Source organism: Lutra lutra, chromosome 17, assembly GCF_902655055.1.
Source record: "Lutra lutra chromosome 17, mLutLut1.2, whole genome shotgun sequence".
NCBI classification, from domain to species: Eukaryota; Metazoa; Chordata; class Mammalia; order Carnivora; family Mustelidae; genus Lutra; species Lutra lutra.
The window spans coordinates 56,056,530-56,073,501 of record NC_062294.1 but is presented as its reverse complement, the minus strand read 5'-3'; the positions used below and the strand labels follow the sequence as shown (position 1 = coordinate 56,073,501).

The window sequence follows — 16,972 nt, the reverse complement described above, 5'->3', positions numbered from 1 at the left end:
TCTATCTTCACATGACACCCAGAGTTTCCTGCTAAAGCAGAGCATACAAGGTTCTTTCCAGAATGGATCAATGCAGATATACAAACATAGTGCTATTGAGATTTTACACTTACACAGAGACTGGGACAATGATGGGGAGAGTGACGGGCATCAAAGATTTCAGAGAAGACAAATCCAAACCAAGTGAACTGCCTTTCATGAGAATCTCACTGCCCCAAATGGTGAAGGATATAAACAGCTGTGGAAATCGTCCCTTTTTAAGTCTGCAGAGCAGTGTGTTTCTGTCAGCACAAGCTCCAATCAGAAATTCCATCTTAGCGATTTGTGGACAGACCATTTGGCACATCTGGAAAGTAACCTAGTCCATGCTGAGAATAAGGACTTGAGCCATTTGGAAGATAGGACTGGCCTGACCTTAAATCAGAGATTTAGAAATGAAAAACAAAGTGCTCAGTGGGATCCATTTGGGAGGGGCTTCACCGAGGAGTCGACCCTCCAGAATGACCAGAGGCTTCTCACTGGAGACAGAATTGCTCAGTGCACTGGATCTGAGAAAACATTGAATCAGGGCTCCCATGCTCACAGATGTGTCAGGACTAGCTTTGCAGAGAACCATTATGAATGTGATAAATGTGGGGAAAGCTTTCATCCAAGCTCTAACCTCAATATACTCCCTTCAGGAGACAGTCCTCACAAGGATAATGAATGTGGGAAAGCTCGTAACCAGTCCTCCAGTGTTGCTGATCATCAGAGAATTCATGAGGGAAAAAGCCCATTCACATCTAATAAACCAGGAACCATGTTTAGTCAGTCATCAAGACCAAATAGAGACAAGACAATTCCTAGGGGCGAGAAAACTTGTATTTTTAAGGAATGTTGTAAATCCTTTGACTGCCACTCGACATTATCTCATTTCCCGCCAATGCATACTGGAGAGAAAATATGCAAAATATGTAAATGCAAGGAATGTGGTAAACCTTTTAAGGACCCTTCATCAGTAAAGGGACATAAGCCAATCCATACTGGAGTGAAACAGTATAAATGGGCAAAAGGTGTGAAAGCGTCTACATTGCCCTCCACCCTTCCTGGAAGTCACCAGACTCATACTGGAGAGAAACCTTACCAATGTCATGAATGTGGCAAGACCTTTAACCAGAGCTCAGGGCTTCTTCAACATCATCGAGTTCATACTGGAGAGAAACCTTACAAATGTAACAACTGTGGCAAGGCCTTTATGTGGGTCACATCCCTTACTAAACATCACCGTATTCACACTGGAGAGAAGCCTTACCAATGTAACAAATGTGGCAAGGCCTTTCATGACAGCTCAAGACTTACTGCAGATCACCGAATTCACACTGGAGAGAAACCTTACGAATGTGAAGAATGTGGCAAGACCTTTATGTGGCCCTCAAACCTTACTCGACATCGCCAAATTCATAAGTGGAGAGTAATCTACTGACATAATGTATGTGTGAAAACATCTATGGCCTTTTCTTCATTTACTTCATGTCAGAGACTTTATATAGGAGAGTAACTGTACACATAGACAGAATGTGTCCGACCTCTCACTCGAACTCCCAACTTACTTCAAGTCATAGTTACATGTAGCAGAAGAACTGTAAAATGTAAAGAAAGTGGACAAGACATGCCTTTTCTGGAATTCAGTATTTACTCAATATCACAAAATGCTTTCTAGATTCAAACCCTTGGAACTAATGAATGTGGAAAGACCTTCATTTTAATACACACTGGAGCAAACACCAGAGAGTACATTAAATAAAGTAAATTTAAAGACACAAATATTTAGAAGACTTTCTAATTGAACTCAAATGCCAATAACTATAACGAATGAAGGAACTCGATTCAGACATTACTCTGAAAATAGTTATTACAAGGAAAAAATAAAAAATTAAGAAAATGTATATACTATCCTGTTTCAACAGATTTCGTAGAGAGGCTTTTACGTGTGTTTAATTTCAATATATTTTTAAACATTTTTTACATTGACCTTATTTGAGATTTGTGACAAACAATTTTATTTTACTCTGAAATCTCTAACGAGAATCCCTTTATCCCTACGGAGTCTGGAAGACCATGTGGCTCATTGTTGCTCCATCAAAGATACTAGATGCCCTGCTACATTAAGTGGGACACACACATGCCTAATTTTCTATGGAAGATGTAGGACTATATAATATGCAACATACGAGGAAAATCTCCGTGGAGATGCTTATGATTACAACATTGATGTATGTTACCATGAAGTAGGTGTTCAGAACACATCTGCTCCGTGTTTTAAAATAAAGAACTTCCTGAATATTAGATATAGAAGGTTTTACTAATTGTTCTTTAAGAAAAAGGAGGTGGGAGGCAGTACACTACCGATGTGTCTTTGTAAGTACAATTGTTAGAGAGTATGACTTGCTAAGCAGAGAGCCCGATGTTTGGCACCACTCCAGGACCCTGGGATCATGACCTGAGCTGAACCCGTTAACCCACTGAACCAGCCAGGTGCCCCCATCTCTATTTCTTGCAATGCCTTCCCTCCCATGACCCATAGAGAAGACTCCCCCTCCCTCAGGACTTCCCTAAATCTTTTTTAGTCAGAATGGCATATTCTGGACTTAGACTTGGGAGTCTTCAGCACTGCACCGTGGACCCAAATGAAAGCATGTGCCCCATGTCCTACACTGAGTGTTATCTTGATGTGTCTAGGAGGTACACATGTGCATATGTCCATGCTATGTGTGTCATAGATACCCCATAAGAAAGAGTAATCTATCCCAATAGGAGTCATGTGATAGCCCAGGGAAGAGACAGAAAATATTCAAGATGAAGAATTAGCATGTAGAGGAGAAGTGTCCCGAGTTTCCCAAGTGACTCCCTAGATGTAGAAGTTATCTTCAGATCTCCAGTTGTATTCGCCCTCATTTTTCTTTCCAGCTACGTAGGCACAACAACCATTCTTTTTTGCCTGTGCTATGGAGAGAGTGTCCTCAGAAAATGCTTCGTTGAGATTAGACAGATGGAAAGCCGATGGGTATTAGTTCCAACATGAATGATGTGGGATGTAAATCTAAGTAAAATTTGAGGAAGGCACCATCCTTCAAGAGAAAGACAAGACCTATTGAAAGAAATGTGAGGAACTCTTTCCTGTGTGGGGAGAAACCCGGAGGTGGCTCCCTTTAGTCACCGCAAAGGCACAGGCAGCTCTTGCTGGTGTCGTCTGATGAATACATGTCATGGGGAAAGGAAATGGCAAATGTGGGTTTTTCAGGAGTGGGGAGGTCCTGCTTTATCCTTATGATTTGATCGACCTCCTGTGTCTTCCTGAGGACTAGTACTGTTGGATGTCAGTGATTACTGTACTATCCCTGCCTAGATCCATGACAAGGGATGGAGGAGGTTGTTGGATGATGGAATCATGTGGGCAGCTTTAAGATGTCACACAGTAGAATAGATGTTTGAGATGAAGAAGCCTTCTGGACAGTGGAATAGACCAGATCAGCAAGGCATGTGCTGTGGTTGCTCCCACATTTCCTATGTATATCACCCTAGTCAAGGTCAGATCCAGTGTGGTTGGGTGATCCTTCAGGGAATCTGCTTCACTGCTGTGCGGTACCTTCCTCCCTCTCCTCAGCATGGTAGTAAGTGTAGTTCTAGGCTCTGCCTCTCTCCATTGCACGGATTTGTTGGAGTAGCAGTTCAGCAGTGAGAGGCAGTGAGCATCTCTGCCTGAAACAGTCCAGCCCAAGTATTGCAAATTGGGATGCAGATCAGAAGCCCTGATTTCCATTGCTGGCCAAAAAACAACTTCAGGCACACAAACAGAAGCAGGATCACACACCCTCTCAGAGTCCGTGACTTATAACCAGAAAAGGACTAGTCCTCACCAAAATGAGGTTATGATACAATTCAAGTAAATAACAAATTTCTTTGGTTTCATCACATGCCATGTTTTTTACAGTGAGATCTTCCCAGTCAGATGCTTTATTTCTCTACACCGCAAACTGAAAGCATCATATTCAAGAAGGATTTCGCTTTTCCTTCCCCTTCTCTCTCTGCCTGCCTCCTTGCCTACTTGTGATCTCTCCCTGTCAAATAAATAAATAGATAAATAATAAAATCTTTTTTAAAAGCAGATTTTATTTGACAGGGAATACAAGCAGGGGGAGAGGGAGCAGTAGCCTTGCCACCAAGCAGGAAGCCCAATGTGGGGCTTGATCCCAGGACCCTGGGATAATGACCTGAGCTGAAGGCAGATGCTCAATGACTGAGCCACCTGGGTGCCCCCACAGAACAGACTCCTAACTGTCGAGAACAACCTAAGGGTGGTTGGATAGGGAGTGGGTGGGAGGGTGGATGCAATGGGTGATGGGTTAAGTAGCACACCGGGATGACCGATCGATGTTGTATATAAGTGGAGAGTAGAAATTCTCCTGCTGAAACATAATACTATGTGCAAATGAAGTGGAATCTAAAGAAAACTTGGAGCTACAAAAAAGTAACTTAAGGACAGAAAATTGTTACTTGGTGAAAAGATGAGACATAGAAACAAAACACTCACTTTTAGCCCAGAAGGCTGACTTACAGCCTGCATAGTTATGATAAGGATCTAGCAAGTGCTGATAAGTGCTGGTTGCTACATTCTTAAAGGCTCTCATGACTCTGTCCATCCATCAATAAGCAATATGGAACTTGACGGGGTTTTGGAATATAGGTGAGGTTCAGTGGGATGGAATCTGGAACTAATGACCAAGAAAGAATTCTTGAGATGTCTTTGGTGTAAATCGGTGGTTTCTTAAAGCACTGGGACAGGACCCCTAGGCAGAAAGAGCTGCTCATCTTCCTGATGTGTCACTGATTATTTAATTGGGAGCTGGGGAGTTGAGGACAAACGGGGTGTCCAGAGGACTGTCATATGCGAAAGAAGACTCTTGAGAGAATGGGGACCTGGTTATTTTCAAGCAAAGGCTGTTTTTCCCTCCAGTGACCTAGAGATATGAAGACAGTCGCCAACTTCCTGGAGGACTATTTTATTCTTCTATCACACATCCTTGTGATTTGGTTTCAGGTTTAAAAGAAATTTAATTTTACATACTTTTCCTTTTGCCTCAGCCTCCCTCAATTTTGTGGAGGGGAGGGTGATTTTAGGGCCTCAGGAAACTGAGTTAATGGGTCTCTGGAAGTTAGGCTACAGATAGGATAAGAAAGCTTCTTCCTTGTAAATCACCAGGACATGTGTAAACTGAGGAAGAAAACTGTCCTGTAGTGATGAGGAAAACCTGTGTTCCAAGATGGCCCAACTAGGGAGCTACGGAGTCCCAACTTTCGCCCCCGGGCTCTTCTGGGTTCTCCTCTCTGCCCTGCTTCTCGAAGGTGCCAAAAGTACCAAGTATGCAGAAAAAAGTAGAAGGTACAAATTACCTTCTTTGTCTGTGATACATACCAAGAATTGATTAGATGGAGGACCTTGGTCAGAAAGACTGCTGACACCAAAGATTAACTTTTTACATCCTCAAGAGTTGTCTACCTGGAGGGACAAAGCATTATTCGAGGTTGATTTCATCTTTACATTCTCCTTTGAGTTTATGACCTGTGTTTGCAATTCTAAATTCCTCCCTCCTTTTTTTAAGTCACGGTGGCATGCAAGCTTCCATTGCCTGTCTTTGAGCCTCATGTATTTCAGGCTCTCATAATTAAGAAAAAATTTTTTTTAAGATTTTATTTACTTATTTGACAGAGAGATCACAAGCAGGCAGGGAGGCAGGCAGAGAGAGGAGGAAGCAAGCTCCCCGCTGAGCAGAGAGCCTGACATAGGACTCGATCCCAGGGCCCCAAGATCACGACCTGAGCCAAAGGCAGAGGCCTCAACCCACTGAGCCACCCAGGCGCCGTGTAAGGACCTATTTAGCAAGAGCCTTCCATTAAGGTTAAACAATAACCTTGTTGTTTAACCCTAAAACTGTCCCTGCTCCCCTTCCCCCAGGGGACTTACTTAAAAACAAGTCCCAGAAACCAGCCCCAGGTAACAAAGCTCAAATACAAGGGTGGGTCAGGCCAGGTGGAGACATCTGATCAGTGGGGGGATGCATACTATCTTCCTAGCTACCAAGGAGTATGGGCCCTGCCCTTTGGGCACCTTTTGGGCGCCAATTCTGACCAAGGTGATAGGCTGGTTCAAATGTCTACTAGGGTAAATTGTCATTCAGTTGGTCACCTAGCATGACTGTGCAGCTTTCTCTGTGTGTTACAGTTTCACTGGCCACCTGTGCATGGCCAGGCCCAACCGCATGGCCTTTGCCCTTAAAAGCCAGTCTGTGCAACAGAGAAAGGTTGCCCTCTCCTCTAAGAGGTGCGTCCCCGAACGTTCGGTCGGATTCTTGATGCTTGGCATGGAATAAAGCTTTGCTTGACCTTCGCTTTATTTCAGTCTTGCTCCGTTAATCATGGACCCATTTTTGGGGGGACCTAACAAGCCCCAGAACAGAATGTGCAGACAGAGGTGGGGATCATGGGCAGCTGGAGCTTCATTGCTTTGCCAGCCAAGGAGGCCTCAGCAGGTCGGGGCGATGAAGACTGCAGCCCACCCAGAGGAAGGGGCCAAGGTTTTGTAGGGAGATGCTGGATAATGGCCGATTTCCAGAGGAATTGTGTCTGTGCTGCCAGCCCTGTTGATCATGCTGTCAGGGTGGAACCAGGTTCCTGAAATGAGGGGAAGAGATGAGAAGAGGGGAGGTTTACAGAAGAGAGGCAAAGAAAGTTGCTTAGTTTGTACTGGAGTTCGCTGAAACATTGATGCAGCCGTTTGGATATTTGTTCAACTTGATGTTTTTAAGCGGTTTCCTTTTCAGGCACCAGGACAACTGTAGTAAGACCTTTTCCTATTTTACAGTTGAGAAAGCACTCAATATTTTCTAGAATGAGTAAAATAAAAAGTATAGCCCCAAATTTCAGTGTGAATGCTAAGAATTAGAATTCTCCTATTGGGGGTGCCTGGGTGGCTCAGTGGGTGAAGCCTCTGCCTTCAGCTCATGATCCCAGGGTCCTGGGATCGAGCCCTGCATCAGGCTCTCTGCTCAGTGGGGAGCCTGCTTCCTCCTCTCTCTCTGCCTGCTGCTCTGCCTACTTGGAATCTGTCATATAAAAAAGAAAAAAAAGAATTCTCATATTGCTGATTGGAGGGTGAAAACCATACATTCACTTTGGAAAATTGTGTGGCAGGTAGTTATGGAAATATTTACCTATGGAAGGGGAGCAATTTGTCACCCTAAAATATGTTTCCTTGGTCTAAAGATTATTTTAGACTGGTATTTTTGAAGAAACAACGGATAAAGGAAAAGCTCTGAAATCCTGTGTTTACTTTGAAGGAGACATTTGCATTTCTATGGGAAAGTTGGGTCTGTTCGGTGTCTCCGTCTCCGTCTGGTAGCAGATAAAGGGAGAAGGAGGCAGTGTCCGGAAACTGCGGTCGTGGAGAAGACTGGGCTGGAACTGTGCTCCCAGCCCCGCCTTGGTTCCCCTGCTTTGCATGGTGTCCTCCCAGATGCTTCCCTAAGGATCAGGTTGGAAGATTCAAAAGGATCCGATCTGTTGGCCTCCCCCTCAGAGTCTGTCTGTAGGTTTGGGTGGAGACAACATTGTTGTGTTAATTACGGGCTCCAGGTGATTCTCAGTGAGGCGGTGGTGAGCACGAGGGCTTCAGAGTATTTTACGAGTGGAGAGCGGGCTTTGGCTCCTGGAGCGGTAAGAGGGTCTCTGCTCCCTGAGTCTGCAGGGTCAGGTCCGTGGAGAACAGGGTTCCTACACTGAAGCCGAACTTGTGGGCGTCTGTGGGAGGGGAGACCCCCCTGAAAGCAGAGAAGGAAAAGGCAGGGATTGCTCTCCCAGCAGGAGCTCATGGTTTCTGAATAGCTCCTGACACAAAGGCTAGGAATTTGGGCCTTTTCTGCATTTTAGGATCCTGCGGGTAGCCGAGCCGTTTTCGGGTGAAGAGGCTCCGTCGGCGATGTTAAAAGCAGTTCCTGTGACGCAGCTGTGATTTCTCCGCAGAAACCTTGTGAGAAGGAAATCTAGAGGACGACGCGGAAGCAGAAATGGCTGGGGGCTCCGTAAGTCGTGAGTCCCAATTCACAGGTCACGTCATCCTTTTCTCCGCAAATTCCTCGTTTAGAAATTGCGAATCTTGATTTCTGTAGCTCTGATGTTTCTTCCTTATATTTGTACCTATTTTTAAAACCTTTTCAGAAATAATACTCAAAGTTAGGTCTTTAGAACCCTTCTCCCCGGTATCCCAGATCCTTCTCTGCCTTCTTAGAACCTGCGTTCCAATAGGGCACCAACCGTTGTCACTTTGAATTAAGTAAAGTCCGGTAAGTATTGAAAATATTTCCTTGGGATATCAGCGGAGGAAAGCATTTTCATTTATGTCCCATGGGAATGCTTTATCAGCTCTGTGCAGCCCAGGATTAAGAAAATGCATAAATAAACAGGATGGATAAGAGATCCAGAATCACTCAGAGAATTCGCAGGGTAATCCCAGGGACTGAGCCTTGCTCCTTAAAATGTTAAAACAGGGGCGCCTGAGTGGCTCAGTGGGTTAAGCATTGTGCTCTTGATTTCTGGCCAGGTGGTGATGAACCTGGTGGTTCTCTGCTTAGTGTTCGTGGGGGTGTGCAGGGAGTGTAAGATCATTGCTGTTTCTTCGAATGTACTACTTCGAATGTAGTACTTGTACTACTTTTGCAAGATTTCTCTGGTGCTAATGAGTTCTGTATTAATTGTAGCTGAGATGTACAGGCAGTCACGAGATCTAACCCGAATGCAGCAATTTGCCCTTCTGTGATGGTTCTAGAACCATCCATAGAGACCATAGAGACCATAGGTCAGCCTACTGGGCTCCAGGTGAACATTTTTTTGCTTCTAGCCCTCATCCTAGTAGACTCAAAAATAAGAGCTGTTCCCTTTCTGTCATTCTGTGTGTTTGTGTTGACAATGTGAATAAAAGACAAAAATCATCACGGGCAAAAAGATGTATGTATTGTATCATTGAAAATGTTTCTTAAAGTAGTCGTCATGACAAGTTTCTATTCTGTCACTTTTCCTTTGGGTGTAACCACTTTCTAAACGTCTGGATGTGTCCTTGAATGTACAATGGCAGATCAGTGCTGGGTGAATCAGCTCTTGTTTCCCTCGTTCTTCTCAGGTTTGACCCCTGCTATGAACACTGCTTTATGGTCTCTCTGCATAATGACCTCTGTGTCATTTTAGAACGAATCTAGGTCAGAACACCTTGGTCAGAAAACTTGATCCCTTCCATGTCACTGGATGTTTGACAAAATATACCTATAAAAATAGAATAATGTATTTGTTCTCTGAGATGGTTATTACGCATTTTCCCTTAATTAATGAACAAGTGTTAGGAGCTCTCTATAAACTAGGAAATGGTGAGAAAGGATTGTTGTCTTTCTTGCTTTGCCAGTAGAATCTATAATTGGTATAAAACCCACTCAGGCATGCTTGGGTGGCTCAGTCGGTGAACTGACTGACTTTGGCTTGGGTCATGGTGCCACGAGTCCTGGGATGGAGCCCTGTATTGGGTTCCCTGCTCAGGTGGGAGTCTGCTTATCCCTCTCCCTTTGCTACCGACCCTCTATTCTCCCCCCAGCCTTGTTCTTTCTTGTGTGAGTGCGCGCTGTCTCTCTCAAATAAAAAAAATGAAAACCAGTTTAAACAAACACACATTTCTGTTCCAAGTCCTCTGAGAATTTCTCCTTGGAGTTCTACCTCTTTGTTATTCCAAAATGTATCCCTTGGTGGGTGGGCTATTGCTCTCTTGTCCTCCAGAACATAATTTGCATGTATATAAGATCTCCCCTGCCCTCTTAGAATTTAATAAGTACATTTGTAACCCACTAAAACATCCCACCTAAGAAGCAGACGCTACTTACACTGTATGATGTTAACACGGTATAAAAAATGTGTATGCCTGTGTTGATGCCTTCGTTTAACAAGTTATTTTGGATGAACACACAGTATTTATACTGATTTTGTGGATCCTGTGTCGTCCTCTTACCTCAAAGCCAGAGAATACATTAGCGCCTATTACTGGTTTAATAATTATCTTCCTGTACAAGGGAGGATAGTCTCTGAAGGCAGAGCAAGTTGTCCTAATAAAATGCGACTAACATGGGTTCACTTCTTGGTGAGTCACAGAAAGTACACAGGGATGGGGCAATGGTGGTCACACAATGGAAACTTAATTTGCCTTAAAAAAAAAAAAAAGCGGGGTGCCTCACAGGGGATAAGTTCCAAATAAGACACTGACAGAGCAAAGGGAAGGATTTCCTGTTACTTGGGGTTAGGGTGGATGTTCAGAAAGTGGAGTCTGGTCTCGTGTAGAGCTGGGCAAAAGCTGACAAAGAGTCTCAAGAAAAAACTTCTCAGGCCTCTGGGGGGCTCAGTCATTAAGCATCTGCCTTCACCTCTGGTCACGATCCTAGGGTCCTGGGATCGAGCCCCACATCGGGCTCCCTGCTCCATGGGGAGCCTGCTTCTCCCTCTCCCACTCCCCCTGCCTGTGTTCCCTCTCTCGCTGTCTCTCTCTGTCAAATAAATCTTAAAGAAAAAAAACACAAACCACTTCTGTACATACTCTGTATGTTACGTACATGATCTTTGAGTTCCTTTTTGGGTGGAGATTTTAATACTAAAATAAAGGGAACTCTATAGATCACTCCATGGGTTACTCCTTGGTGCATCTGCTTAGGTGTGAGTCTGGGGTTAAGCTCAAACTGGGCGAGCCTAAGCTCTTCCTCAGGACAGTTCATACTTTTGTTGGATAGTTTCCGTTTGTTTTGCAGGGGGGGGGGGGGGGGGGGTTTGAATGAGGTAAAAGATAAGGTGGAAACACGAGGGTAAGTAAAATATGGGACAGAGGTTAGAGGGTACAAACAGGTAACTGGAGAAGGTCAGGTCTTGGGTCTGGCTGGTGACATTAACTCCTATCATCTTGGGGGCCATCGTGAACTCTGCCTGTGGCCACTTGATGACATGGTATTTATTGCAGGGACAGCTGACATTCAGGGACGTGGCCATAGAATTCTCTGAGGAGGAGTGGGGACGCCTGACCCACACTCAGCGGCAACTCTACAGGGATGTGATGTTGGAGAATTACGGACACCTCATCTTCTTGGGTGAGAATAAGTCCTTCCAGATTTCCAAATGCCACTCTGGGTTTTGTTCCTTCCTGTGAAGACTGTCTTGGAAGATGCCCGTGTGAGTGACTGGAATTCAGATCCAGGCGAAAAGGGAAATAAATTGGGATTTGTAGATGGAGAGAGAAATCTCCATGATGCGTCCTTTTCTGCTCTAGCTTCCCCTTCTTCATCACTTCTGTAGATTCCTGGTCATTCTAAACACTGAGTGGCATAAAATGGTGCTGCCCACGTCTTCTACTCCAGTTTCCACTCACTGTTGTGTAGGTGGTACCTGGAAGTGGAGGTCAGGACGTGAACGCTGGAAGTACCTCCTGTGTGTTCTAAAGGGGCTGTTGGGCAACAGGATGTGGGAAATGTTTTTCTAGAATTCTGCAGTTTCCTCTCTTCTCTACCGAGCACAACTGTGATTGAAGGAATCTCCAGCGATACTCACATTCTTTTTTTATAAAAAAGAGGCCTCATTATATCCAAGCAGACTTTGTCTCCTTTGTAGAACAAAAGAAGCAGCTCTGGGATGTGATAAGAAAGGAGATAGTAGTCATCCATCCAGGTAGGTGAGAATGAATGAAGCGGGTGACAGAGGTGACGTCCAAACGTGGAGGAGGATGATGGACCTTAAAGTGTGGTTTGAGTCGATTTCCTTGAATGGAGATTAGTTTGGGAAGCCTGGTGGTGTTGGTCTCCCTCTCACTGAGGGACATCTGCTATCCAAGATTATCAGGCTGTTACATTCTCTAGGGATTCTCCTTCAGCTCGAGTGCTGGTCCACCACATCCACAGTGAGGGCCAGGCAACTGCCCTGGGAGTGGGAGGGCCTCCATGAGCTGAGAGCTTTTCCATTGCCATGAGGGACCCAGGGTAGTCAACTTATTTCTAAAAACCTTAATGTTGAGCCCTTTGTAAGTTCTGTTTTGCCTAGTGTGAGATGCATGTGAGGGTAGTGGTGGGCATAATGGGATTTGGTGCAGAAATGCTAGGAGCACTGGAGACAGACATCTCATGTTTTCTGATTTATGCTTTTCAATGTTATGGAGGCTTTAATCTGAATTATACAAAATTGAGACTCGGTAGCATTATCAGATCAGAAAGTACCTCCCTGAAATGACAAGGTCAAATCCTTTACTCCCCTTCAAAAGTTGGTTTTACTTCATATGAACTTGATCCTGGTATCTCCCCTGCCAGGTAAGTTTTGTATGAACTAATAGTAGAAATTTTTCCACTCTGTATTCCATTCTTCAGTGGTGAAGTAATGTAATGTATCTGTTTGATTCCTAGAATTCATATCTAAATAATGCCATGGGGGGGGCTAGAACATTTGGAACTCAACATTTGTAGCCTATAATACAGTCTCAGTTGTTGCCTTATTTATTAATAATTGCATCATTTCATAATTTCATTTTATATAAAGTTATTGTGACTTTGCCATGCTTGTTTTTATTTTTTAATTAGTTGTAGTTGAGATTCATTTCTTTTTTTTGTTTTTGTAAAACTTCATTTATTTATTTGGCAGACAGAGATCACAAGTAGGCAGAGAGAGAGAGGAGGAAGCAGGCTCCCCACCTAGCAAAGAGCCCGATGCAGGGCTCGATCCCACAACCCTGAGATCATGACCTGAGCCGAAGGCAGAGGCTTAACCCACTGAGCCACCCAGGCACCCCGAGATTATTTCTGATGTTTCTTTAGATCCCAAATCCTGATAGGACATGGACATGTGCTTTATAAGATGTGAGGTAGATAAATTAGTACAATCCCCATGTTTAAGAAAAACTTCTGTTTATAAATGTAGTTTTACATCAGGGAAGGTCAGTCATTAGATTTTTGTTCTGCTCTCCTCAGAATATACGTGAATTCATCCAAATACTTATGTAAAGCCTTTGTCAGTATATTTTAGAGTGTTGGTTGTATTGTTCATCTGGAAATGAAAGGATTTTGCTTGCTGTTCTACGGAATGAATTATACATTCTGCATCAAAAGAGGACTCTGTTAATAACATGATACATTTTTAATGTCTTGTAAGTCCTTATTGGTAAAATTTTTCATTAGATGTTTTTCTGGTTGATATTAATGACTATTTATTGCAATTTGAAGGTCCATGAAGACATGCCAATAATTCCAGTGCTTGTTTTTTATGGGGTCACAGTCACAGTTTAAAAATACAGTTACACGGGGGCACGTGGGTGGCTCAGTGGGTTAAAGCCTCTGTCTTAGGCTCGGGTCATGATCTCAGGGTCCCGGGATTGAGCCCCACATCAGGCTCTCTGGTTGCCTCTCTGCCTACTTGTGATCTCTGTCTGTCAAGTAAATTAAAATAAAATACAGTTACACGGTGGTTTTCCTTTTAAATAACTCATCCTTTTTTATGTAAAATGTTTTGGATTAAATTTGGACTTACTCTGGTTTTGCATTTCTATAATCATGTGCTTCTTTTTGTCTTGGACTTCCCATATCACAAAGTCACTTGGGTTTCCTTTTTACCTGTGTGTTTTATTATACAGTGACAATTTTTAAACAAATAGATTTTAAGACAATGTGAGTTTACCTCAAATCTAAATCACTTTTAGGCCCTTTGCCAATAAAATTATGTATGCGTTGGTCTGTATCAATATTATGCATACATACTATGTTACTCCTCTTGTGTACTTCGTTGGTCAGTGGTCAGTGTATGTTGTATCATGTCTGTGGAGTTGTCATAATAATAGAATTCATTTCATCATCTATTGGTGAATTTATATTTTCCTTGCATGAGAGAAACACTTTCTTGAACTGAAAGTATTTTTTTTAAAGATTTTATTTATTTTTTTGACAAAGAGAGATCACAAGTAGGGAGAGAGGCAGGTAGAGAGAGAGAGGGAAGCAGTCTCCCCGCTGAACAGAGAGCCCAACGCAGGGCTGGATCCCAAGACCCTGAGATCACCACCCGAGTCAATAGCAGAGGGTTAACCCACTGAGCCACCCAGGCTCCCTGAAGATAGATTTTCGAGTAACAGCACCAACTAGGAGGAAGCACATGTACGTGTGTATCGCACCTGTGTCTTCAGAAGGAAAAGGAATATTGGTTCTGAGGAGCACATTTCCAGGTTTCAAAATTGATGATTTCCTAGCAAGCAGAAGTATTGTATATTTATGTTAGGAATAGTACAGAACTTATAGTTCCTAAATCTCCAGTATCTTGGTTTGAGATTCTCCGCATGTAAATCATATCTTGTGTACCTGGGTGTTAACTCATGTAGGATCCACTCTGCTGCTCTTCTTCCAATCTGCATAATCTTAAAATCTCAAGGTAAGACCAGTTTGCATGAAATGACTTGGTCTTCAGAATTTAATGTGCACATGGGAGTAATTCTCCAGGGAGCACATTACATTCCATGTAGTTTAATTGATAACATTCACTCTTTCCTCTGTGATTGGAGAAGTAACATTTTTTGAGCTGCTATTCTTTTCCTTTCATCCAGGTTGCTCACTTCACTGTAACAGTTTGATTAGGTGAATATGTAGAGACTTCAGGGTGCCTGGGTGGCTCAGTGGGTTAAGCCTCTGCCTTCCACTCAGATTATGATCTCAGGGTCCTGGGATCGAGCCCCACATCAGGCTCTCTCTCTGCCTGCCTCTTTACCTACTTGTGATCTCTCTCTCTGTCAAATAAATAAAATCTTTTAAAAAGTTGAACTAAATTTAAAAAAAGAAGAAAAGACTGATGTGTATGCATAGAAAAGAAGATGTGCATTTTGTTTTATGTACACAGTGAGTAGATAGGTGCTCAGGCCTGATAGAATGGCTCAGACACACTAGAGTGCACTCTCATCTTTTATTTCTTCTCTGCGGTATGGTCCTCCCTAGGCATTCTATTCATACTAGCTCTCTCCTGGCCCCAAGATACCTGCTCCCCACCACCACACACACACCAGGCATCAGTTCATGTAGAAGGCAGCAAAGGAGACAGTGTAAGTCTGGTTCCACTTAAGAAATTTTGAATTGATGCCTCTTTGTGTTCATTCAGAAAAGGCCATCCTCCCCAAGGCCTACTCCCGCCATGCTGTTGACCAGAACTCTGTCATAGGAGCCAGTCTAAGTAGAAATGTGGAAGTGTAGCACAGGTAGAGATGTTTGCAAATGGCTCTTGTTCTGTGAACTGGTTCACAGCATCTGAGAGAAAGGTAGTCACACTTTGCACTGAACCTGTTTTTTTAAAAGATGCTAAAATTTAGAGTATCCTTAATCTTAATGCTCAGGGATTTTATGCTGCATGCAAATTGAATGCTGATGACCTCCTTAAGCCTGCAATTATTTACGGTCTGATGGTAAAAATCATCATCTACAGATTAACAGTGAAAATGCTGTATGCCATCCCAATATAATACATGACATGTATCGATGTCTTGTGTGCATTTCACAAATTAGTTGATAAAATATTTACATAAGTGCCCCTTCATTTTAATTATATTGCCTTTATTCAAGAATGGGACCAGAGGTGTGTTTGGGGTGATCCCAGGAAGCTCAAGAGAGTATTGAGAGAAAGCAGAGATGGAAAAGAAGGAAGCCAAGATAGACTTCGTTAGTCAGATTAATTTATGAAAAAAGAAAATGTGTGTTGTGTATGTTGTGTGTGAGTTGTCTAAGTGTATGTCACAACAGTAGCATCATCACAAGCACAGAGGGATTCTAAGAGTGACTTACCTGTGTATAATTCTGGGACGACCCATGACATTTCCTTCAGAGGTAATCAGATTTTGCCTGTATCAGAATCACCAGGACAGTTTGAAGTCTTGGATTGCTTTGCCTATCCCTATATTACCATGTCAATAAGTCTGGGGTGTAACTCCTGACCTTCTTTTCTTACACATTCTCAGGTCCCGGAAACAGATGCTGAGAACCAGTGTCTGGGGACACATTTAGAGCTCAGTGCCTCAGGAAGGGTATTAGCCTATGCAAAATGTCGTCAGGGGACAGGTCCATAATCCTGGTTCTCCAGGTGTGAAAGTGGACTCCTGTGTGTGCTGGGCCTTCCCTGTGTTTTGACCTTGGACACCTGACCTCTGTGTCTGGTTCTTAAGTAGTCAACCGGAAAGCCACTCAGGCTACATGTGTGTGATTTGAGCTGGAATTTTCACTTTGAAGTCCCAGTTCACGGAACCTGTTCCATGTGAGGGCTTCTGGTTCAACCACTGAGTGTCAAAGATGAAAAAGAATGCAAGCACAGGTCACCTTCTGGAAGAGCATTTGACCGGGGTGCCTTGTGTTGATGTGCAGGGTATCCAGGGTCAAACCCTGACTCTACCAATATTGAGATATTCACTCAATCTTCTTGTGTCTGAACCATTTCTGCCAGCAAAAGGACAATAACATTAGCACTAACACACAGAATTAAGGATATTAAATACATTAAAATAAATAAAGCATCTGGCGCCTGGGTGGCTCAGTGGGGTAAGCCTGTGCCTTCAGCTCAGGTCATGATCTCAGGGTCCTGGGATCAAGCCTCACATTGGGCTCTCTGCTCAGCAGGGGGCCTGGTTCCTCCCCACACCCACCTGCCTCTCTGCCTACTTGTGATCTCTTTCTCTATATCAAATAAATAAATATAATCTTAAAAAATATATAGATAAAGCATCAATAACAATGGGACATACATTGTAGGTATTATGCAGAGGAATATGTGAGACTTCGGTGAATATTTTGGATTTTATTTTTCATGAGAAAGGTAGCCCAGCAGTCCTGTTCCATGCTGAACGCTCTCCATTTGAATGTAGCTTTTG

General features: G+C 43.3%; 4 protein-coding genes and 1 long non-coding RNA gene across 5 annotated transcripts in view; 3 read left to right on the top strand and 2 right to left on the bottom strand.

Annotated features, from left to right (window-relative positions):
• Positions 1–16,972, top strand: part of LOC125088868 (zinc finger protein 665-like) — a 577,134-nt gene that overhangs the window by 19,999 nt on the left and 540,163 nt on the right.
• Positions 1–16,972, bottom strand: part of LOC125088914 (KRAB domain-containing protein 5-like) — a 664,001-nt gene that overhangs the window by 201,431 nt on the left and 445,598 nt on the right. The gene's annotated exons all lie outside the window — the stretch shown is intronic.
• LOC125088867 (zinc finger protein 665-like) overlaps positions 1–16,972 on the top strand; it is a 175,536-nt gene that overhangs the window by 16,768 nt on the left and 141,796 nt on the right. The window contains 2 exon segments of the mRNA XM_047710443.1: positions 7,963–8,114; positions 11,072–11,198. Coding sequence (XP_047566399.1) covers positions 8,100–8,114; positions 11,072–11,198 — 142 coding nt within the window. The 5' untranslated portion in view covers positions 7,963–8,099.
• Positions 9–2,223, top strand: LOC125088909 (putative zinc finger protein 702). Its single transcript, XM_047710531.1, has one exon. The coding sequence runs from the start codon at positions 800–802 to the stop codon at positions 1,460–1,462; it is 663 nt and encodes a 220-aa protein (XP_047566487.1). The 5' UTR covers positions 9–799; the 3' UTR covers positions 1,463–2,223.
• LOC125088928 (uncharacterized) overlaps positions 6,291–16,972 on the bottom strand; it is a 28,028-nt gene continuing 17,346 nt past the window's right edge. The window contains exon 3 of the long non-coding RNA XR_007123812.1: positions 6,291–6,708. This is a non-coding gene — a long non-coding RNA (uncharacterized LOC125088928). The remainder of the gene's footprint in view (positions 6,709–16,972) is intronic.

Bases quoted from the DNA above. Each gene is read 5' to 3' on its own strand.
- LOC125088909 (XM_047710531.1), top strand. From the start codon at position 800: ATGTTTAGTCAGTCATCAAGACCAAATAGAGACAAGACAATTCCTAGG.